General features: G+C 40.3%; 1 protein-coding gene across 1 annotated transcript; it reads left to right on the forward strand.

Annotated features, from left to right (window-relative positions):
- The first annotated feature begins 3988 nt into the window (after positions 1 to 3988).
- Positions 3989 to 20279, forward strand: fam189b (family with sequence similarity 189 member B). Its single transcript, XM_036593074.1, has 15 exons — positions 3989 to 4214; positions 4305 to 4562; positions 8390 to 8446; positions 8524 to 8631; positions 10029 to 10145; positions 10427 to 10534; positions 10675 to 10835; positions 11938 to 12037; positions 13268 to 13340; positions 13433 to 13712; positions 14205 to 14536; positions 16017 to 16085; positions 16265 to 16431; positions 17642 to 17776; positions 19412 to 20279. Exons 2-15 carry the CDS (start codon positions 4335 to 4337, stop codon positions 19658 to 19660), a joined length of 2184 nt encoding a protein of 727 aa, XP_036448967.1. The 5' UTR covers positions 3989 to 4214; positions 4305 to 4334; the 3' UTR covers positions 19661 to 20279.
- Positions 20280 to 24673: the final 4394 nt, after the last annotated feature.

Genomic DNA, 24673 nt, shown 5'->3' on the forward strand with positions numbered 1-24673 from the left:
TGAACCTTGCGGCGGATGGGCTACAGTAGCAGATCATGTTGGGTTCCACTTTTGTCAGCCAAGAACAGAAAGCTGAGACTGCAGTGGGCACAGACTGAATAGTTAAAGACTCAAGGTGCATTCCAGTTGCCCTCGTAGTTCCCTGCAAAGTGTACTGCACAGGGTATTCAGACGTTTTAAGGGGATTCCAAACCACAGGGAGTGAAAAAGTTCAGATGGAAGGGAACACATCTTGTGGAGTCCACGCCATGAAGAACTGAAGCTTTTTTAAGAGCAAAGTGAGGCCCTAACCAGTAGTAGTACAGTGTTCCTGATAAAGTGCTCAGTGACTGTATATACAGACAATACACTGCAAATACATTATAATAATATACAAGAAATATAAAACATGTTCAATGAGTGTTATATACAGCCAAAGGCATGAGCAGTGGACATACATATACACAGAACTGTGCAAAAACCAGAAACAACACTTAATTAGTCAAAATGGCCATTAAGTACAAGTTATTTATTTTTGAGCACTAGGGAAAAAAACCTATTTAACAAAAAAATTACAAAGACGTCTCGACATTTAAATATATCACATTTTTTCCAGCATTTAGTGTGTCCACCCTTTGCCTTTATTACACCTTCCATTCTTTTCAGGAGACTTGCTTCAAAGAAATCTGAGGGAATGTTGTTCCACACCTCCAAAGTTCAGTCTTAGATGTTTGCTGCACTTTGGTCTTGTCATCCCAAACACATTCAGTAATATTTAGTTCTGGACTCACTACATCGTTCTGAGAACACCAGCAGCTTTTTGGTGATCTACGAATTTAATTTACTCAGTAGTGGCTTCTTGACTAGGCCTTGTATTGAAATTAAGTACTCTTATGGTACTGACTTATTCAATACCAAATTTCAGTACCTAAGTTGTTGGGCTTAGCATCTGTGAACCAATAGGCATGCTTGTTTCAGAATCTTGACTGCTGATTGGCTGTCTAAATTACATTTTTAATGCAGGTTTTAACATCAATGCTTCTTGATTAGTCTGCAGTCCTTTGCGATCAGTAAACAGACTTTTGGCACCTAACACTGATTTCTGGTTTAAGCCACACCCACTTTAGGTTTGTAATCAAAAAGAAGGTATCAAAAAATTGCTAAGGAGTCAGTATTGAATTTGAGGTAATGGTACTAATATAAAAAAGTTACAGTATCAGCTATACATGGTTTCAGACCCATAGCTTTGAGTTGTCTTCATACAGTGGAAAGATGGACAGAAACATTTGTGGATTTTTTTCAGATCTGAAGCAACAGTGGGGCTTGATTTTCTCAAAGATGAAAGCTTTCAGTTCTGTTTATCTGATGGGAACAGTTTCAGTTGTCTAGCCAGTCTTGCAGGTGGCTGTTAGTGGTCCCGTTTTTTCTACATCTTTTAGCACATTTTTTTTACTCCTACTGAAAAGTCACTTTCCATTGACTATCCTCTTTCTTATGCAATTTGATTATCTTCTATGTAATCTTCTTAGAAACATCTCCTGAAAAATCAAATGTTGTATTTAATGGCCATTTTGAGTGGAAATTAAATAAATTAAGGGTGGTCTCTGACTTTTGCAGTTTTGTATTATGTAGCTTTGCAGTATGTTAACATGCATATGTGCAACTAATTATAAAAGAGGAAAGTAAAAGGGGTCCTTATCTAAGAGGAGTATGGTCTTGTACATATGGAATGCATACATCACACACATTGCAATGTGTGCATTAGAGTACATGTTCAACTAGCAGAAGGACTTCAGAAGGGGTCCTTAGATCAAGAGCATCCCAAAAGAAGAGAAGTAACACCCAACAAACCTCAGTTCCTATGCTGATGAATGCGGGATTTAGAAGCTCCCCTACAGCTCTATAGGAACTCAGAAATTGAGGAGTTTTGGGCTTTTTTTTTTAACCCCTACTCGAGTATATTTAATTATTAATATTTCATTGAAGTAGCAATTGTTTTACTTGATTACAGTCTTAGGATGCTCTGCTTCTAAGCTTAAATTAAGTTAAATATTTACCAGCAATACACAGTGGTGGACAGTAACGAAGTAAATGTAATTCGTTACTGTACTTAAGTATTTTTTTTTGTGTATCTGTACTTTACTGAAGTATTTCCATTTTTGGTGACTTTTTACTTTCACTCCACTACATTTCAAAATATCTCACTTTTTACTCCACTACATTATGCAAAATCTGTTGTTCCTTTTGGTTTATGTGTGCATAAAAACGTAACGTCAAAATGAAAGAAGCGTGAAGCAAGAACACCAATCAGGGTACAGCGCGCACTTTGTTTTGAGCTTGTTTTGACCTGTTGGACATAACGACCCAGTGCAAGCATACGGTTCAACGACAATGTAACAGCAAGTTTGGGAGTGCCTATTCCTACATAAACGATGGAGGAAACTCCTGACTCTAACCAAACTTTGTGTAAATAGACCACAATATAGAAATATGTCCACATATGCAGTTGTGACTGACGTGTCTTTTTTCTGAATTTATACAAACACTATTTCATTTTATAGTAAATTCATTTTGGCTAGTTTATGTTTATGAACAGAGGCCTACAGATGCAGTATAGTAAAGGAAAACTCATTTGTGAACCTGTGTTTAAAACAAATTTTAATTAAATTTATCATTTTTATTTAAACTAAGTTGCAATTAAATCTTAAACCGAAACTTTGCTTGTTCGCAAAAGGTTATTTCACAGCCACTTGGTTCTACCTAATGGAAATTGTTTGCCTTCAGTGTTTTGTGCTTATGGTAATATTAATAAACATCAGCATCAGACTAATTAATGACATTCTATTAAAAGATTTGTGTTACAAGAGCGAGATTGGAATATTGTCACCTAAAATGAGTTGATAAAGCAGAGTCTTGTTACAAAAATAATAACAGGACATTAGAGCCATAATAAATCTGTTAGTACTTTCACTTTTGATACTTTGGTACATCTGAAGGCAAATACTTCTGTACTTTTACTCAAGTGGAGGTCTAAAGGGAGGGCTTTACTTTTACTGGAGTAATTTCTTACCTTGGGTATCTCTACTTTAACTCAAGTACATGGTTTGTGTACTTCGTCCACCGCTGGCAATACATGCCAAGAACAAGCGAATGTAGGCAGGCCTGAGACAGTGAGCTTTGTCGCGCATGCGCAGTTCCAGCGCTTTGGCGCTTGCCTGACGACGGCGGCGGGGCAGTGCGTCGCTAAGCAACGCTCCCTTGTGCAGCATCCGCGGTGCAGCATCGAGCGCGCGAGCTGCACAGCGTACAGACCTGTTTATTTACAATACAGGTAGTTTCTGCGGGCAGCGCCGTTAGAGACCGTTAGTGACGAGGCGGAGGAGCAGGAGGAGGAGGGGCGCTGAGAGGAAGAATAACAGCGCGTGTGAGTAACGGGAGCGCGCGCTCACGTTCGGCAATGACGTAGCAAGCGCGCACCGCGGATGCTCACGTTAACGGGACGGTACGGGACGGGACGGCAGTCCGCGTGACTGCGGGGAGGAGAGGAGGGGAGGGGGTGGCCGCCGAGAAGAGAAGAGAAAAGAAAAGAAAAGAAAAAAACTCCTGGAAAAAAAGAAAAACGGTAGTTAAACAGCAACGCGCTGAGGAAAAACGGCCGTTATCAATGTTTTAAACGGCGCGACTGTCATTTAAAAAATAACGGTCGGTTAGCAGTTGCGCTAGCCGGAGCGAAAGCGCTGATTTCATTTTTCCACACTTGGGGACGCTTTTTTGTGTTTTCTTGTGTCTTTTTAATGATGTATTTAATTTATGAGGTGTCTTCACGTCACGAAGAGGACAAGCAGCGCGTCTCGTAGCACCGAGAAGACACGCGGTTCGTCACGCTGGCCCCGGGAGCGGGGCAGAGCCGCCAGGCTTGGCCGCCTCCCTGCTCTTCCACACTGGAGTAGCCGAAAGGCCCGGAGGGGGAGGGGGCGCTGCAGCTCCGGCTACTGCAGTGGCTCAGGGATGGGGAGGGAGGAACGGCTCCGGCCGGTGGGAGACGGAGCGAAACACGGAGAAGTGCAGTTACAGCTCTGGAACGACGGAAGAATAGAAAACAACTAAGACGGGAGGTGTTTATGTTCGGAGGGATTAGCATTAGCATTCTTTTGCCCCAAGTGTAAAAACAGCGGCGTTTCCTTCAGCTTCGCGTTCAAGTAACTGTCAGTTCATCCAGCGTTCACCGTTAACTCGTGAGTAGAATTAACAGCCTACCTGACCAAACAGTTTACGGAGCATTTAACAGAAAAAAGGAAACCTGACTCACTTTTTTGTTTCCTCAGCAAAAGAAGCTGAAACAAAGCCAGCACAAAATGCCCTCCCCGTCGGACTCCAGCAGCGTCGTGTCGGTGTCCGGCTCCCGGGGCTTCTCCGGTAGTCGCCGCGGGCTCTCCGGGAGGTCGAGCGCGCGCGTGCTGCTCTACCTCGGCCTGTGTCACCTCGCGCTCGGCGGCATGGTCCTCGTGTTCAGCTTCATGAGCCAGGCGTTCACCTCCTCGCCTCGAGTCAGGCAGGCCTGTCCGTTCTGGACCGGGTTTATCGTAAGTTTCCTCCTAGTCTCCTTCTTCTCTCACTGTGTATCTCACAAACTCACTCTGAGCGACCTGAACAAAACTCAGCACACCTCACTCGAAAACCGTTAACTCAGCCCCGCCCACTCTAGTTACCTTTTCATCTCTCTCTCTCTCTCTCTCTCTCTCTCTCTCTCTCTCTCTCTCTCTCTCTCTCTGTTTCTGTCTCACCCTCTCTCTCTCTTAGTAAAGGGAAAAAAGGTGGAATACTAAAATGAAGTTATTTCCTGGATCGTTGGTAATCAGTATAGAAAAGAAGGAAAAGAGTGATGTAAACAAAGTAACTTAGAGGCTTTTAATATGATATTTGCTGTCCTGAGGAAACCAGCTGTAGTGATAATAGGAACCAAACGTCCGAATAGTTTAAAGGGGACTTCCGCCAAGTTTTCAAAATTTCCGAATAATTCAGTCCTTGAGATGTAAACAGAGTCATTCAGAGTGGTTTGATGTGGAATGGTTCAGTGTAGAGTTTTTCTCTGATTTTCTTTACAGTGGTGGTGAATGGGACCAGGGGTCATGTTGTCTGCAACACACATGCAGCCATTTTATTTACTATCCAAAACCATCAGTGAACCTGCATTTGTCTTCTGAGTTTCTATATGTAATGTTGATGATGATAAAATAGTGTTAAAACTGTTAAATAAAGTTCTTTGGGGACTATTTTGCCTTACAGGATTCTGCATGTGCCCCTCCTCTATAAATGGATTAAAATGCATTTTATGCCAAAACGTCATCACAAAACAATGTGTCAGACATCAGGCCGCATATTCATAACCATTTCATGTAATAACTTTCCTATCACCACCGCTGTGAGCAGCTCTGGCTCGGTAAGTTTGTCTAGAACAGAGCATTTCACACCAAACCACTCTGATGATTTTGTTTGCATCTCAACCATTTAATTATGCAGAATTTTTGAAAAATGGGTGGCGTTCCCCTTCAATGCCCCTAAAAGCCACCTCACAGAAAATTATGACATGAAATAGTGACGAATATGCCACATGATGCTTAAAACATTATTTTACAATTGTTTTATAATTTTAAGCTTCATGGCAGAGAGGTACATATATGGTGTAAGGCAGGTAAATAAGAACATGTATTTTTCAGATTTACCATTATTTTTTGGCTATTTTTGCATTGCAGACATCATGTCACAAATTTTGGTGGAATTTACCGTTAAATGAGAGTTCACAAATCCCGCACCCCTTGGTCACCCTTGCTAATTTTCCTAAGGTTTCAGACAGACACAGAGAGAGAAACACAAAGTGCTTGCATCCTGTAAAGATTTTCCTCATTAAATAGATTGCATAGAAAACTTTATGCAATCAAACTTTAGGCAATCAAGACGCATTTTGCTTCTGTTATCAGGGAGGGTCTCAGAGCTAGCGGAGGGTTTCCGCTTGATGATAGGTGGTGGTAGTGAACCTAGATATTACTGGTTAAAGTTATTTTTCCCTGCTTTCTGGTGCATGACAACATAATGAAAAACTAGAAGGTGTCACTATACAGGGTCATTCAAAAAGATTAATCCGATTTCAAAGCGCCAATAAGAATGAATCCATCATAACTGTGCAGTGTGATTTTTGTCTGCACTGAACCTCCAACAGCTCAGAGCGTTCGTTGTTGGTTCCACAACACTGGATGATCTCTGAAATCGCACTGAAAGAGCCGTGAGTACAGTCATACTCGACATGCTCAATCGAGTACGGGATGAATTTGACTATGGCGTTGATGTTGTCCGTACAGCTGGAGGAGGTTCATACTGAGCACTTTTAAAATTACATAATAAACTTTATGTTCACTTAAACCATTTACAATATGCTGCATTGTTCTGTAATGGTTTACAAGTGAAATAAATCATTTTGAAATCGGATTAATCTTTTTGAATCACCCTGTATTTTGATAGAAGAATGTAGGATAAGAATATTTTTCATCAGCAGTATTCATCCTCTGGTATGACCTAACAAGGTAAATAAGGTCAAGTTTCAGGTTGATATTCAAAACCAAAGTATTTCGACATATCCGCCTATTCGGCCTACAGCAGTTTAGCTCCGCCCATTTGTGTTAAAGTTATAAGGTGTGTTTCAGCCTGGACTGTGTTTTGAATGAAGCACAATACAGGGCAGCCTCAATCAGAACAGATGTGATTTAGATGGTCTTAAAGGCACTGTAATAAATCAGTCTGTTTAATTCTAAGACATATAGAGAAGTTAGAAAATGATCATTCTGTTGTTTTTGGCTCGTAAACCCACAAAAACGTTCTAAGTAGATCTCGAGGAAAAAATAAAAAACAAGAAAAAATGTCGGAAACGGGCCCTTTTAAGTAAAGTGTTTCTAAATCAGACCAGGTTACCATCAGCTTTCTGAGCTGTAGCATCAAACAGCTGAGCTACATGTAGCCTAAGCAGTGGAGAAACTAGAACCGCCTGTGTCCATTAGAGTATAAGAGGCTAGACTTACCTCTCACATTACAACCAAATGCCTCACAGTTCTGTCTGATATGCTAAACCTAGTTATATATGGCACCTATAGGGACTTTTTTGCAGTTTAGACTGTGAACAGTAAAATATAGGAAACGTGTGTATCTGTATGTGAAGGAGGTGTAGATGGTACTACTTAATAACACATTTAATATCTTAAGCTCCAAAACTCGTTGTTGAAAAAGTCCCCTTTGCTGTTGTAGCAGAGGCCTAAGAGGGGCAGGTTGGACATAATAGGAATTGCATTTAGATTGAGTGGTCACATAGATAAAAACAAATTTATTCAACAAACAATGACGATGAAACTTAAAAAGCGTATATCCTATGTATGTTTCCTTTACTTTTGACATTTGCATGGTTTTACATACCAACCACAACCGTAACTCATTTTACATGATTATTTTCCAGCCTCTCTTTATTCCTTAGACTTCAACAAGTTGTTTTTGTTGCTGTACCTGTAAGACTGATATACAGACTTATGCAAAAGTTTGGGCACACCCAATCAGATGACATGTTTTGTTGATTTTTTTAAACCCCTTAAATGGCCAGGGCCCACTTGCAGGCCTGAAGTTTTATTACTTTTAATAGCTCAGGTAGTTTGCATTGAAGTCCCCATAGTTACTGAGTAATAAGCCATAGTATGTGAGAAGCCTGGTATTTTAAGTGGTAAAGTGAAAATAAGTTAACATGTCCCAATCCTGGTCCTGGAGATCTACCACACTGGAGAGTTCAGATCCAACTGGCTCTAATATTCAGATGCTCCTGAAGGCCTTCATTACCTGGATCAGGTGTTAGATTAGGGTTGCAGGGTGGTAGATCTCCAGCACCAGGATTGGGCACCCCTGTTCTATAGGGAGTAAACTTAAATGTGACATTTTCTGCCAATTTTAGTGCATAATTTCAATTCACTTGCTTAATGGGGAAAAAAATAAAATGTAAAATGTGGCATGTGCCCAAACCTTTGCACGTGCCACATTTTGTGTTTTAGTTGTTTCCAAAACATTAAATTCAGCAAATAAATCGCATTGTAAATTAAATTTTGCATTAAATTTTGTAAAAGTGTGTTCCCTAAAGAGGATGCCTATGTGTATGTCCTGATTGTCTGTCCTGTTTTGTGCCTCATTCAAGAAGCAGGCCGGGCTGAAACACTTCTTGTAACTTCAGTGTGAATGGGTGAGGCTAAACCGCTGTAGGCTGAATAGACAGCTAGATATAAATGCATAGTTTTTTGTGATGTCACAAAAACAATCAGTGCTCGAAATGCTGAACTGCGGATCATCTGTGGCCTGTATGCGTTTGACTGTCTGTGCTGTTTTGCAGGTTGTGGCCTCAGGAATAGTAGGAGTGGTATCTTGGAGGAGACCCTTCACTCTGGTGGTATGTCTGTCTACCTTACGTAAAGAACAGTCTTGTGTGAGTTTATGTTGAGTGAGATAAAGGTGTGTTCTGTGCAGGTATCGCTCTTCATGCTGCTGTCTGCGGTGTGTGTGATTCTCAGTCTGGCTGGCTCCATGCTGTCCTGTCAGAATGCCCAGATGGTCAAATCTTACCTCACCTGCCAGGTAACCTCTTGTCTTTTCTTCCCCCCTTTCCTCTTGTACTTTCCCAGAGGAAAATTATATTACTGACCTTTCATGCATTAGGAGGCCAAAATTATGATTACGATGCGCCAACAAGAGCAGCCTTTAACACGCTCATGAGAGATAAGCTTGAGGCGACATTGGCGGCTTGTCTCCTAAAATGTGAACATAGTCTTGGATGAGAAGTGGTTGAGTTTATATTGCAATTCCTGTCTTTAGTTCAGTTGCAGACAAACATATAAGTGATATTATCTTGGCAAACATGAGCACAATGTGTGATTTTATTGAGATCTCTATGAAAAGAAAAGAAATATGTGAGGTTACTGGCCTTACAAGAAAGATCTAAGCAGCTGGAGACTTAAGCAGAAGTCTCCTTTGTCTTTCCATCTGATCTCATTGTTGTATAAGAAACCATAGAGAAATTAAGGAAATCTCTTTTTTGATTTTTTTTCCTTTGGGCTTCTCTTCACTTCTCTCATTTTCTGTGGTCACTTTTCATCATTTCTTCTCTTTTTTTTCCCCTCATATCTGCTCTTTTTCTTCTTCTCCGTGCTCTTTGCTTTTCCTGACATCATGTTACTGATTTCTTTTCTATTCTTCTCACTTCTTTTCTTCTTTGCTCTGTTCTCATTTCCTCTCGTCTTTTGTCCTCTCCTCTCATCTACTCCTTACCCTTCCTGCCTCTGCCGTATACCTCTTCTCTTCTGTTCTCTTCTGTTCTCTTCTCTTCTCCTACTTTTCCTTCTGCCCTCCTGTCTTCTCTTTCCTCCTCTCCTTTTCTGTTGTCATTTCTTTTTATTTCTTCTTTCCCCTCACCTCACCTCTCCTCTCATCTGCTAATTTCTTTTCTTCCTTTCTCCTTTTTCTTTCCTTTTCTTACATGTTCCCGTGTTTCTTTTGTCTTCCTCAAATCTTCTGTCCCCTGCTCCTTTCTCTTTTCTGTCATTTACTCATTTATCCTATTGTCCTCTCTTCTCCTTCTTCTTTTCTCTTCTCTTTCTGTCCTCACTTTCTCATGTTTCTTCTGTCCTCTGTCTTTCTACCTCTCTTTTTGTGCTCTAATTTCCATCCTCTAATATCATCTCCTAATTTTTCTCATCTATGCTTTTTTTTCTCTCCATCCTGCTCCCCACCTCTCCTTCTTGCTCCTCTCTTTCTTCCTCTCTTTCTCTTTCCCTCTCCTCTACTCTCCTCTCCTCTCCACCTTTCTCCTGTTCTCTCTGTCTTGTTCCGCATCTCTGCTTCTTTCTCTTCTCCTTTGTTCACCTCTCATCTCTTTTTTCCACTCTCTTCTCTGTTCTCATTTTCATCTTATCTTCTTTCCTCTGTTGTCCTCTCCTCTCCTCTCATCTCTTTTCCTTCCCTCTTCTCTGTTACAGGTGGAGAATGGTCTGTGTTTGTGTTGTGACCCAAAGCAGACATGTTCTTTGTTAGATGATGAAACTTTAGTGCTGTACCTGCATGCGGACTGCCATTCTGTACGGCACCAGCTTAAGGTAGGCATTTTCATTTAATGCGAATAGTCTTTTCTAACTATCATGTCCTCTTCCAGTTTTTTTGTCTGCTCTAACACACCTGTTTTAAACTCATGAAGGGCTTATTAATCAGCTGATGATTCAGGTGTTATGGGGTAGGGAAAAAGCTACGTGCAGTGCTGGGAGACTCGAGAAACCAGTTTGGGAAACACTGGTATAATGTGTTGGGACATTGCGTACAAATGCCCTGTTAATGTTCTGAATGCATCTCTATGTATGTGTCTTGGTGTGTGTATGTATAGGACCTGCTGTTTAGTGCCTGTGGGCTCAGTATACTATCCACCATCATTTGCACTCTGTCAACTGTTACCTGCAGCATCCATATTTTCTCACTGGATCTTCTGCATCTGGTGAGTGTTAGTCATGTGTGCACGGAAAGCCAATGTCCTGACCTACTCAAAACTCAACGTGTTTACAAAGAAAACATCAATTTCCTCAAAACTTATTACTGTTGTGTGTAGAAATCTCTCCCTCCTCTGTCTCTTTGTAGTTGGCTCCTCACCGCACTCGCTCAGTTAACCCAGAATGCACCACTCCTCAGGATGCCTTTCTCACTAACATGATGGACTTTGAAGAGTTTGTCCCCCCCATCCCTCCGCCTCCCTACTACCCCCCCGAATACACCTGCAGCTCTGAAACTGATGCTCAGAGGTGAGAACCACACACACACAGCACACTGAAGCAATTAATTCCCCTAAACCAGGATTGTCAAAATAGTAATGAGCTGATCTGATCCAGGCATATTTCAAATGGCTCTGTTAACGCCACTTTTGTAGAATTGCCATAAACAGACATTATCCACAGCTTTCAGCTGGGTGCCATGTTTTCCGAAGGTAAAGGGTAGTTTTAAAAGTGGAAAAACTTGTAATATCTGCAGTGCCGGTGTTTTGACTGTGCGCAAGAAAGCTATCTTTGGTCAAAACATTGACATAATAAATGTGAACGAAGGGCTACTACAGTTCCAAGTCTAATTCCTGCCACTTGGCAAGCAGCAATAAATTTTACGTTTTTCATTTGCAAGTCACGACTGGTTAAAAATGAAAGTGTCATAATCAGTATTAGACACAGTATAAAGTGTTAGGGCAAAAAAAACATCAGATCTATATTGTTTGGCTTTATTAATGAAAATACCAATTTTGAATCAGATTGCCTTCAGTACCCTGCACCAAGGGGGGATGGACGCGGTAGTTCCAGCTACTTTTGCTTTTCTGTAATCCGTAGTTATCAGACAGGAGCCAATTAAAACTCTGCCCACACCACTACTCTGGTAATGAGTAACCACAAATTCTTCCCTCTGAAAGAACAGATTTTACAGATGTATAGCTTAATGTACAAATATTTCTGACCAAAGATTTCAGCTTTCAGTGACAAGGTTTTCAGTTCCTTTCTTAACACAGATGACACTGATTGGCGAACAAGTGTCAGGTTCATATCAGAAGAAAATTCTAGATTGGATAATGAAAAAAGAATGAATGTTATCCAATCCTTCTGTAACAAATCTGTCATGTAATAGTATACATTTTTTTCTGCGGAGGTAACAGAGTGATTGAGTAGTTTGAACATAATAATGTTTTTTGAGAAGCTAATCTTAAGTGAAGTGCTGCAACTCATTTTTGAAGCTAAGTATTTAAAAAATTATTTTAAAAGTATTTTAAACATGGGTTTAGATCAGCTCTAACCTAAGCCCCTGTTTCCTGTGATTGATTATGCAAATGCATTTGCTTGTTTGTTTTGTGTGTACATGTGTTTGTAGTATCACATATAATGGATCGATGGAGAGTCCAGTCCCTCTGTATCCTACAGACTGTCCTCCTCCATATGAGGCAGTGATGGGGCAAAGGGCTCCCAGCCAAGTAAGTTCGCAAGGGAATAGGCCTGCACATGGTGATGGTTAACCAAGTTACCACAGTAACAGTCCTGAATGATTATAAAAACTCATTTATTCATTCATATGGCAGAAAGATTTTCATATGTGAACTTAATTAAAGGGTGATGTAGGCTGATGTAATGCACTACACTGATATCACAGAATTGTTGTGGAAATGCAGCTGTTGAGTTGTGCTGGTTGAATTTGCTCAGTGCCGCAAGCAGATATCATGATATTGCCATTGGCTGCCTCACACAAAGGTGTTATTTTCTTGAAATGCTTCTCCTTTTTTTTCTCCAACCATATCTTTGGTGATTGTGGTCAAAGAGTTTGATTTTTATTTCACTAGACCACAGCACTTGAGCCCAAAATGCCTGTGGTCGATCTATGTTATCTATGTTGTTTTGCATACTTCAGACATTGACTTTTGCAACGAGATCACAGTTAAGGTTTCCATCTGATTACTTTTCCATGTAGTGCAAGGTGGGCCACTGCATTACTATTCTCGTGACAGCCAAATCTTCCTGTAGGTCATTGGCATTGATGTGGGGGTTTTGCTTTGCATACTTGCTTTGCATACTATGAACAAGTCTATTTGAGAATTTTCTTCATCTTCCAAATCTTGTTTTGACTTCACCAGTTTTCCTTAGAGCTATTTCTTAATGACAATTTGGACAGAGAAAACTGTAAGTAGGAGTTGCTTAGATATCTTTTTATGGTGTTTTTAAGAGTCAGTCATCTTTATTTTTAGTTTCTCAGTCAGCTGATTTGATTAACACATAGCTGTTGAGTGCAAGCACAACATCTCGAGAAGTTTGAAGGTTACATAATTTATTACACTCTGTAATTGTCTACGCCTGATTTTTATTAGGGCTTAATGGGTTAAATAAGTTCGGAAAAAAAACACAAGTGAAGCAACTAAAAAAGTGTCCACATTTCTGTGCATGTCACCTTTTGTGTTTTATATTTTTTTCAGTATATTTAGTTAAATAAATAACAATTGTGCATTAAAATCTGCAGAAATACATCATATTTAAGTTTGTTCAGTTCAGAGGGGTGTTCAGTTCTTTTTACTTAGAAAATCAACCAAATGGCCAAGGGTGTCCAGACATTCCCACACAACTGTTTATCTGTAACCAAACTGGTTTTATGTCATTGAGAATGGTTCTCTCAAACTTGTGTATGAGCGTAGGCATATGACGTTCTGTGTGTGCAGGCCACAGTGTTTGACACTCATGCTGGCGAGCTGTCTGCTGAGAGAGGAACCTCAACAGCTTTCAGTGGTGAAGGTGTGTCTCTCATTACTACTGCTGCTCAGTCTAATGTCTGCTCCGTCTCTGTAATGCGTCCTCTGTGTGTGCACTCTGTCTTTCGTTCTCAGTGTCGATGGATAGTGGCTCTCTGTTGATGTCTGAGATTGTGGATATTCCAGATGACAGTTCACCCTCAGAGGACTCTTGCCTGCTGGAGGTGAGGGTAGGGGTGCGTTCTCGAGTGCGAGGGGCCAGTGAGGGCGGGGAGGGGGGAGAGTATGTCAGCTTCCGCTGCCGCACCCCACAACCCGAGGGGACAGCTGTTCCCCCTCCGGCTCACCGCTGCTTCAGAGGAGAGAGGTCCAACTCCTGCTCCTCTCCCAGCACCTACACTACCTCCACCTATAGGTAAGGACAAGTTATTGAAGTGAGAACAAAGTGAGAAATCAAATTTACACAGTTGTCAACTAATCCTAGACATAGTTAATCAGGCAAGATTTGCTTGTTAATTCTTTATATTCCACTGTACTGAAAAATATATTCATGTATGTAGTATAAAACCATGAAATCAGACGTCTTGAAGGCTGAATTTTGTCTATACTTTAGTCCATTTTTATGGGTAACTCTGAGTACGGGCCTGTGGACCACTCTCTTGTGTTTCAGTTGAGGGGGTTGACCACACTAACAAGATGGACTGCAGGTTCTAAAGTGAAGTTGCTTCCATAGCATCACAGTTCAAAATGCCTTGAAAAGCTAGCCACATGACTTAAGTGTACAGAGGATTAGGTGAAAACCTCACCAGAAAGATCTTAAAAACCCTACAGAAAACTTTAAGCAAGTTGATGTACCTAGACCTTAGACTGAATCCTGCATTAATGTTTTTTCTTGTCCTCTCCACAGGTCTCCAGTAATGCGACGCCAAGCTCTGTTGGCCAGTAGTTGTTCTCAGTTAGAGATGCTGGGTAGTGCTGCCTCACAGCGATCCTCAGTCCCAGAAATCAGAGTATGTCCCTGCACCCTGTCCCGACGAGGCTCCTCTGCAGACACCACCAGTCCTCGCGCTTCTGCCTCCTCAACTGCCACTCAAGATCAGCAAGGAAATACAGTTCCTGTGCTCCACTCAGGACCATGTGTCCATCAGCGAGTGGCCAGGGAGAGAAGGGACAGCGATGCTCTCCCCCTACTTGTGCGGTCCCACAGTGAACCAGGACTGAGCTCCTCCACTGACACAGGTGCCTAACATAGCAAATATGACAGCAACACAATGTAGTCTACTTACTTACTTTTAGCACCTTATTAGCCCAAGTTAACGAACATATGTGGCCTGACCAGAAAACAACACAGACCAGCAAAAACAGCATATGTGGTGTTTTGAATGCTGGTATGCTTGTCAACCAGCAAGCCCATGCTGGGTGACCAGCTAAACCAGCACCAGGCCAGCAGTAGATAGAATGCATGCTGGTCTGTGCTGTTTTTTTTCAGCAGGTCATATGCATAGTTTAAACAACAATCAACATAAAGTCGGTAGCTAGCTGCTTTTAAGCTTTGCTGTCAAGGGTGTAACAAGTTAGACTCAACAGAAACAACATGACATGATGATGAAAATTGTCAGAAACGGCCAACAGATCCTGAGTCTGCTTGCGGATGTTTGCTGCTAATAGGGTACATTGATCTGGCTAAATTTTAATACAGTGTTCCATAATTTACATTTCGCACATAGCTTTCTTTTTAGATGCATGCTTCTTGAATTGTATTTTTGAAAAATACATGGCCATTTTGAATTTGATGCCATGTTCCAAAAAAGTTGGGATGAGGGTATGTTTACTACTGTGTTTCATCACCTCTTCTCTTAACAACACTCTGTTTGGAAACTGAGGAGACCAACTGCTGTAGTTTTGAAAGTGAAATGTTTTCCCATTCCTGCTCAACAGTTCAGGGGCTCATTTGTCACATTTTTCATTTCATAATGTGCCAAATGTTATCTTGACAGTCTGGACTGCAGGCCAGTTTAGCCCCCAGACTCTTTTAATACAAAGCAATTCTGTTGTAATACATGCAAAATGTGGTTTGATGTTGTCTTGCTGAAACAATTAAGGCCTTCCCTAAAAAAGACGGCATCTGAATGGCAGCATGTGTTGCTTAAACATGTATATATCGTTCAGCATTAATGGTGCCTTCACAGATGAGCACGTCACCCATGCCATGTGCGCTAATGTACCATCATGTACCGTCCCAACTTTTTTGGAACATGTTGTTGGCATCAAATTCAAAATGTGCATACATTTTTCAAAAAATCTCAGTTGCAACATTTGATATGTTGTCTTTGTACTATTTTTGATTAAATATAGGGTTTAAATGATTTGCACATTATTGCATTTTGGGTTTTTTTACATTTTGCACAGCATGCCAACTTTTTTGGAAATGGGGTTGTACATTTGAGATGGTTTAGTCTCTGCCATATCGCTCTATCAAGTGCTCTAGTACTACAGATTAAAATTGAGTCAGAGTCGACTCTTAATCTACTTAGTGATACGCAACCTTAGTTGTGTATCACTAAGTAGATCTACTGAAACAGGTTGCGCTCTTGCACCTTCGTATGTACAATTCAAAAACGTCTGAGAAAAGTTTCAGCTTTTTAAACGAATGCATTAATGTGCATGTTTGTCTTTTTAATTTAAGATGCCCTATACACGGCTGTGATTTTCTCTTTAGGTGATTTCATTGGCTCGGTGGGCAGCAAAGGAATGGGTCAGGGTGGCTCTCATACCTCATCAGACACTGGTAAGACTTCACATCTCAAACTCAGACACATCTAAGACGCACCTCCGCTAGGGCATGTTATTGTAAATGATCTAACTATGTTGACTGATGTTTATAAATATTATAAATGCAATGTAATTGTTTTAACTTGTTTAGAACTTGATCTGTCTCCAAATATTCCTTTGTTTATTTTGCTGCAGGCCGATCAGAGGCTTGCCTGCTGCAGCGTTCTCCTCTGGCAACCCCTAATACTCTGCCCAGAAAGAGCAGCCTGAAGGCTGGCACTGAACAGCTGCCCTCAAAACCGCCCCCAACCAGTCCTCTGCGTGTCCCTAAAGACTGTGCTCGATCTTTGGGAGACCTCAAAGTAAGTTTACCTCAAGTATATCTTAAGCCTAAACTGTGGTCCTGAAAAGGTGTAGTTTTATTCCCCTTTTGTGAATACATAATATTTCATCATAATCTAGCTGTTTGTGCAGAAAATCTTATCCCTAGGCTTCGTGGCCTTTTCAAATTATAAAGGTCCCACAAACACGTTATCAAACATGTAGTTATAATGTTACATTGTTCACGATCACCACAGAGTAGCTATAAAAAATGCAAAACAACTGACCTATGCTGTGGCCACAAATGCATTCTATTGCTGCAACTGTTACTAGGTTGAACAAGTTTTACAGAATGTTGGCAAAAATCCTGTTCACCATAATGACAGATTGTAGCATGCAGTGTTTAGAGTCTCCACATAATGTTGAGCAGTACCAATGTAATTGTGGTATTTTGAGTTGTGCACTGCAGTTTTGCATTGATCTGAAAAAGATTTTTGTGATTGTTTCCACAGCTAATGAGAGCCACATGTTTATAAATAGCAATATTTTAAGGAGCTGTACTCACCTTGTATCAACATGCGTTTTCACAAGTGTAAACATAATGACTTTCATTATCCATATACAATTGCATAAGTGGAAATGCATCTGCCAAGCACTGACGGGTGCGAGAAGATGTAGGCTGAAATTCCCTTAACCAAGAGGCTTCTTGCACCCCAGGCTGATGACAGTGTCCAGTCTGAGCTTGTCGACTCATACTGTAACAGGGAAAGAAGTAAACAAAAGTAAAATGGAATGATGTATGTATTGATGTGCTTTGAACAGTAAAATCGAATCTCATTGCCACCTGGGGAATGGTTTTTGTGTAAATGGAATCCAGCCAAGGCATTTCAAGATACAATCTGGACTCGAAACACGTGTTAATGCAAATTGTGAATAAATCTGTAGGCTCTAGAAAATATAGAGCAATGTGAAACATGAGGTTTGTAATGTAGTTACCTTACATGCTGATAAATGTCTACATTGAAAAAAAAACCTGGTTGAACAATTTTCTGTTGAGCCTTTCAAGATTTTAACCTTTTTGTTTCCAACCAAAACATAGAAATTAAATATTACTATTACTACAATACTTGAGAATTGTAGAATACAAAATGTGGAAGTAATTGTTTTGCCCTATGCATAAATTCATTCATGTTATTTCAGCACATAAGCTCTGACTCAAAAGCAAGTGCTGACTTAGTCCTTGCTCTGCAGGTGACTAGAGTGTTGGTGCAGCGTTTCCTGCAGAGGTCCAAACGAAATCTAGCCCCTGCTTCAGAGCACGCTGTGAACTGTAGTCAGGGACCTAAAAGGAGGGCAGGAGGAGAGGGGAACCTGCCGCTTGATCAGGTGAGAACATTACATCAATACATCATTACAGCTAACTGTGTACTCTGTAACTACTACAGCACTGTCCTCTAGCAGATGTACCTGTGAATTAAGAATGAGCAGATTGATAGTAATTTCTGTTTGAGTTTTGGTGCTGACCATGTCCATTCATTCATGGCTGTAATATATCCATCTTCTGGCTACTTCCAACATAATAATACACCATGTCTCAAAGGCAACAGGCGTCCCAAGCTGATTTCATTCATAGTAGAACGGGAGATTTGCAGCATGAAAGTGTACCTGAAAAATCTGCAGGAACTGCGTGATGCAGTCATGTTAACATGGACCAGAATCTCAGAATCTTCCACATCTTGTGGAATCCATGCCACAAAGAATTTGAGCTGCTTTGAGAGCACCGGGAGGCCCTACCCAGTACCAGTATAGTGTTTCTTATGAAGTGCTTGGTAAGTGTATGCATTGATAGGCCTGTCATCATCATCAGTCCCCATCGCAAATTGATGTTAATTCAAACAACCACTGAAACGTTTACAAGAGCTTGGAATTTTGACAGTGGCTTTGTTTCTGTACTAAGTACAGAATTGCAAGTATTGTAAGCATGAATCTTTTGTGCTCCATGCCGGGAAGCCACAGATTATGCAGAGATTATCACATTTGCCAATGAATATTTCAGATAAAGACAAGGCAAACCAATTCCTGAATGTTTTGTGAATGCAGGGTGGAAACTGTTTTGTATTCTGTATGCTTTCATGGATTATTTTATAGTCATTTCTGCAAAAAACATTGTGCTATTTATTTAGATATTGGCCAGGTTTAGTAAAGAGTCACTTAGTGCTACTGCATGTTCTAGCAAAGTGAGTTTGAGAGCACTTTACCTGACTTTTTTTTCTCATCTTTTCTGAGTATTTGACTGTAGACAAATAGTTCTTATTTTGTGTAAGTAGTCTCATTACAGAAGTAAAATACATACATATAAAACATAGAAGATGCTTTTTTTTGAGAATGTACTCCAATTCACTCCAAAATAATTCATTATCAACACTCATTTAGTTATTGAAGTATTGCTACTTTGTGAGCAGGGGTGGATTTAGTGCATTTGGAGGTCTAGGCATCTTAAATCTAGTCAGTATATCCAATAGTTCTCATTTTAGGATTGCTGTAAGAGTAACTATAAGATAATTTACCTTATTTCTAGACGTGTTTTACTTAAGTTACTATATTATCTCACTATACTGGCAGTGGGTAGGGCTATCGCCTCACAGCAAGAAGGGCCTGGGTTTGATTGCCTGGCTGGGCGACCAGGTTCCTTTCCGTGTGGAGTTTGCATGTTCTCCCTGTGTCTACATGGGTTTCCTCTGGGTGCTCCGGTTTCCTCCCACAGTCTGAAGACATGAAATCAGGCCAATTGGAGATACAAAACTGTCTCTAGGTGTGAGTGTGTGTGTGTTAATGTGTATGTCTGTGACCTGTCCAGGGTGTTTCCTGCTTTCCACCCACAGGCTCCAGCACCTCCTGTTTTTCTGAGAAAATAAATGCTTAAAGCCCAGATAAATAGCTTCTTTAATTCTAATTTTCTCAGGTGCCTGTAATTTTTCACAGTCTTGTAGCTTCTATGTGTTTTTGCTTGTACGTTTGTAGGTATTGCGTGGCTCTTGGGGAGCCAGCAGAGGGCAGCAGCCTCAGCACCACCATCGGCGCGGGCACCACCACTCCCATAGCGACAGCCAACACAACGCCCGTCGCCACGATTACGACCCAGTCAGGGCAGAAGGCATACACTTGCGCAGCTGCGGTGACTTGAGCTCCACGTCTGCAATATCGCTGCGTAGGCTCCACCCACCTCCACATGGATCATCCGGAGCCCTCCATTCAGAGTCCACCCTCTGAGTGGGGGAGGGTCTTAGAGGAGGAGCACAGTGGAGAGAACAGAAAGAGGAGAGGAGAGGTTGTTGACTGAGTTCAGAGGTAAATAACTGTGCTGTGGGACTTAGATCAGGTAGGACTTGCCATCAAAAGAACTATTCTAACCTCAGTCATCTAACAGTCCACAGAAAGACTGAAGACTGGATCATTTCACGATAAGAGGCTTCTCAAATTAGCCCGTACAGAAGGAGACGAGGTAAGGAACATCCCTGCCGGACAGTCTGGACCTCTGGCTTAAATAATCCTGCTAACTGAGAAATCATATCTTTGTGAAGCACCTCTCTGGACTGTGCCTGACTAACACACTGGTGCTGTCTTTCAGCCTTACTCAGCCTCTTCCTCTTCCTCTTTGTCTGTCTGTCTGTCTGTCCGTCCAGACTATCTTTCCTCTCCACATATTCACTGTGTCTCTGAAGAACTGGCAACAAAAAGTATGAAGACACCTCTCACACAGTGCTTCCACTCACAACACTCACACTGAAACCTACACATTTTCATGGAGTTATTTGCAAAAGTCAGAGACCACCATTTGTTTTTTTCCGTCAGAACGGCAATAACATACAAATCATTGTCAGAAAAAAACAGAAAACATTTACCAGAAATTACACAGAAGCCTTAACAATTTGATTCAATATCAGTTCTTCACATTTATTACAGCTTCTTTCAAGGAGACTCACTTTCAGTTTTTCAAAGAAATCTGCATGGATATTTTTCTATACCCCCAAAGTTCAGTCTTAGATGTTGGTTGCATTCTCTGTTTTTCACGATCTAAGTAATTCCAATTACAAATTTAGACTCATCAGTCCATTAAACCTTACTCCACACCTCAGATGTCCAGGTTCAGTGTTCTAGTGCAAATTGTCTTTTTTTATGTCTGTTCGTTTTGACAGTTTCTTGACAGCTGCACATCCTTTCAGACCCAAAGTGTTGAGTCATGTTTCCAAAATCCACAAGAAACATTTAAGGATTTTTTTCAGATCTGAATCAAGAGAGGAGGTTGATTTTCTCCTCTCTCACAAAGAAGAAAGCTTTCAGTACTGTTAATCTGAGGGGGGCAGTGCTGGTGGTCTGCCAGGTCTTGCGCAGTTCTTTGGAATCCCATTTTCTTTGTATCTTTTAACAATTTTAGATCCCCTTTCCTTATGCAGGTGGATTATATTTTATCTAATCTCCTCAGAAATCTCTCCCATAGTCAGTTTTGATTTGCATGGGAAAGAAATTTGTGAGGCAGCTAGGGTCTGTTGCTTGTGTGAGTGTTAGGCTGGTTTTACATGGTGAAACTCTTTATGTTGTCAGTTGCCTGCACCCAGTTTCTTTGCAACTTAACAGTTACACAAAGCAATTTGAAAAAAAATCAAAGTTGCATGCAACAATTTCAGTTGCTCCTTTGGATCACCACATTAAAAGTTCATATTTTTAGATGCACCATATCGTTCTTGCTATAAATTCAACTGTGAGGTTTGATTTTCATATTTGCAGCATTTTTTATCATCTTTATATGTTTTCTTCAGTTGTCATTGCTGTTCTTTTTCCTGATATCTATATTTGCCTTTTATTTATCCATCTAGAGTTCTTTACTATATATTTTTATCTCTTGTTTATATACTAAGCCTTTGATAATTAATCCTTAAGTAGCTTCATGTCTCTTCCTGTCCTAGATGCACAACAAATTCATCACGGACCACATCTTTGTTTTCCCCTTTGTAAAGAATGTCATTGTTGGGATCCCAAATGAATCTGAGCTCTGTGTAAAAACTAGAGCGGGTCAAGAGAAGAGAAAATGAATTCAGCTACATAGATCACGATGACAGCAGGTTAACAATGAAGAAAAAACAATGGCATTCCATTTCAGGATGTTGTTTGTTGTGATCGCGTGACGCGTTAGTTTCCATAATTTTGAGATGTTTGCCAATGTTGCAGCCGAGTTCCTGAAGTTGCATGAAAGTTTCACCGTGTAAAGCCAGCCTTAGCGTCTCCTTGAAGAAGAACATAATATCAGTGACTCCTTTGGGAACAGTGTTTTGTTTGGGAACACAAAGCTGTTACTGGTTGGTTTTAAGGTGGGAAGCATGGAAGAGTTAAAGAGCCATAGAGTGCAGAAAAGTAAAAAGTAGACAAATGAAATACTGATAGATTTGATATTATGCTTTTCTGTTATAATTTTCTGTTAAACAGCCTATGTTTCCTGCTTTTTTCTGATGCTGAAGAATGAATAACTTGTACTTAATGGCTGTTTTGAGTGGAAATTGAATACATGAAAGAGTGGTCGCTGACTTTTGCACAGTGCTGTATCTTGATATTTGTTTTTGTTAACAGCGCTGGACTCTTTTAACAGGTTTTATAGGCAGTGATGGATCTTTATAGATGTGTGCATTTCCTGCTGAAAGACTGAATATGAAAGGGCCATCACACTGTATGAAACAAAGCTGCTGCGTCCCCACCCATGCTTCTACACTCTACAAAGCCATTAACAGTACATGAAACTTTTTGGTTTGGAATTCTTAGGCCCTGTTCACACTTGGTATTAACATCTGTTTCGAGTGATCTGATTATAAGTGGACAGTGAGATGAATCGCTATTTTCCCTGGCGTTTCCATGCGCATTTGGAATTTCATGTCTTGAGGAATGGTACCTTACACATTTACTACACCAGTTTTTTGTTGTCAATGTCCCATTGATTTTTGTTTGTGTACATGTACAGGATTAGAACACCTGGGTTGCTAATGCTACTTATGAAGACCCAGGAGAGGAGACAAGGATATAAGCTGTCTTAAACTAGGGAATATATAAAATATTTTCCATGTTGAGATTGTTTTAAGCTTATTATAAGATTATTGAACTTATTTCTTAACATTTTTGACTTGTTTTAACTCATTTTGTCAAGTAAAATTATCTCACCATGTTGGCAGATAATTTTGCCTGTTTTAGAAATTTGCTTTATAGCAAGGAACATCTGTCAATATGGTGAGATCATTTTACTTGATAAAATAATTGAAAACAAGTCAAACATTTCTACATGTCTAAACTTATAAGTTTACTGCATTCCCAACATGAGAAATATTAGATATATGCATTAGATTTAAGATAATTTCACTTGCCACGGTACCATTTTTTGCAGTGTACGTGGGCATATGCGTTCCTGACCGCCTCCGAAGCTGAATTGGTCAGATTATAATGTATCTCTCACCCTTGATCACTCCTGTGCAGTGCTATGCCAAAGTCAGACCCCCCTTCATTTATTTCATTTCCAGTCAAAACGACCATTAACTACAACTCAGTAAAAAAGCAGAAGACATATATCTAGCAAAAAAAGTACACACAAGCCTTAACAACTACACATAATATGAAAATTTTCAATATTTAGTGTGTCCACTCTTTACCTTTATTACAGCGTCCATTCTTTTCAGGAGACTTGCTTTCAGTTTTCCAAAGAAATCTACAGGGATATTTTTCACACCTCCAAAGTTCGGTCTTAGACGTTGGTTGCATTTTCTGTTTTTTTGTGATCCAAATAATCCCAAACATAGTTAGTGATGTTGAGGTCTGGAGTCTGGGGTGGTCTGTCCATTGTTCTGAGAACACCAGCAGCTTCTTTGTTTGAATTCTTCTTTCCTTTTCTCAGTGAGGGCTTCTTGACAGCTACACATCCTTTCAGACCTGTAGCATTAAGTTGTCATTTTACAGTGGAAGCATGGACAAAAACACTTGTGTTTTTGCGTCAAGCTCGATTTTCTCCAGTTTGTCAAAGCTTTAAGTGCTGTTTATCTGATGGGGCCAATTTTGGCGGTCTAACAGGTCATTTTTTGAACTCCAGTTTTGGAACTGATTTTTCACGTAGTTGTCTCAGGCTTTTCTCTTCATTATGGAAGTAGTTTATATCTAACATCTAATCTAAAAAAGAAATAACTTGAACTTGCTTTGACTGGAAATTAAATTAACAAAAGGTGGTTTCTGACTTATACGGAGCCCTTAAAAGGTTATTGCAAGGTTATTCTAAGGTTAAAAAAAAAAAGTCAATGACATTGCGTTCCCTCGCAAATGTTTTGCATTCCCTTGCAAAAAATGCATTTCCTCACAACATATATACTCGTCAGACAGAAAGCAAACATATGACCAGAGGTGCCCAACAACATTGCCTACATTAGAGCTTTGTTTTTAGCATAGCTAACGCTAAAAGCAGTTTTCCCAGTTTCGCCAGTATATGCTGAGTTTATTCAGCAATTGTTCTCTGTGAATGTAGCCTTTACTGTACGAGGACGCTCAATCTCAGTTTCAGTGTGCACTAATAGCATAATCATGTTTGATTTTGAGAAGCGACACAATGTCTTTATATTTCAATCCAAGATCAACGTAAAATTCAATGAGCTGCTCAATGTCTGAGCTTAAGCAAAAGCTTTTACAAGTGAATGCAAACTGTTTGCATCGTAATGCAAAACATTTGTGAAGGAACGTATATTTTTTTTAGAGGGAACGCAATATCATTAACTTTTATTTTACCACAGCCCCTTAGGGGCTCCGTAGACTTATGCACAGTACTAAACTGATTATTGACTACTTATGATTAGATCGCCAGGTGTGAACAAGACCTCAGGCACTCTTTTTATCATTAATCTACAAACTATTATAATGTAGACCTCTGACATTTGCAACTGTCAGTCATTTCTGTCTCAGAGTCACTCAGCACCGCAGTGTAAAGCAAAAGTCTCTCCAACCACGCGCCCTTATTTATCTCTCCGATTCTGTAGCTCATTCCACATTATTAGAGATGAATAGGGAGAACTTAAATTGAAAGGCATTAGCTTTATTCGTGCAAGTGCATGTTTTTTCTAAAGCCTTTTCCTGACCCTAAATAACACAGTGCAAAATTAATGTTGATTTGCATCTCTCTGTTCCTTTTTATTCAACTTTTGATTCTTGGGCTCCAAACGATGCCTTTGCATGCACTGAAAAAGGCTTGTGCTCCTTCTTTGTGTTTTA

The sequence above is a fragment of the Colossoma macropomum genome, unplaced genomic scaffold (assembly GCF_904425465.1).
Source record: "Colossoma macropomum unplaced genomic scaffold, Colossoma_macropomum, whole genome shotgun sequence".
In the NCBI taxonomy this organism is placed as follows: Eukaryota; Metazoa; Chordata; class Actinopteri; order Characiformes; family Serrasalmidae; genus Colossoma; species Colossoma macropomum.

Coding starts and splice junctions, on each gene's coding strand:
- fam189b (XM_036593074.1), top strand. CDS start 4,335: ATGCCCTCCCCGTCGGACTCCAGCAGCGTCGTGTCGGTGTCCGGCTCC. Junction 8,632..10,028: donor AATCTTACCTCACCTGCCAG/GTAACCTCTTGT, acceptor TCTCTGTTACAG/GTGGAGAATGGTCTGTGTTT. Junction 16,432..17,641: donor GATCTTTGGGAGACCTCAAA/GTAAGTTTACCT, acceptor CTTGCTCTGCAG/GTGACTAGAGTGTTGGTGCA.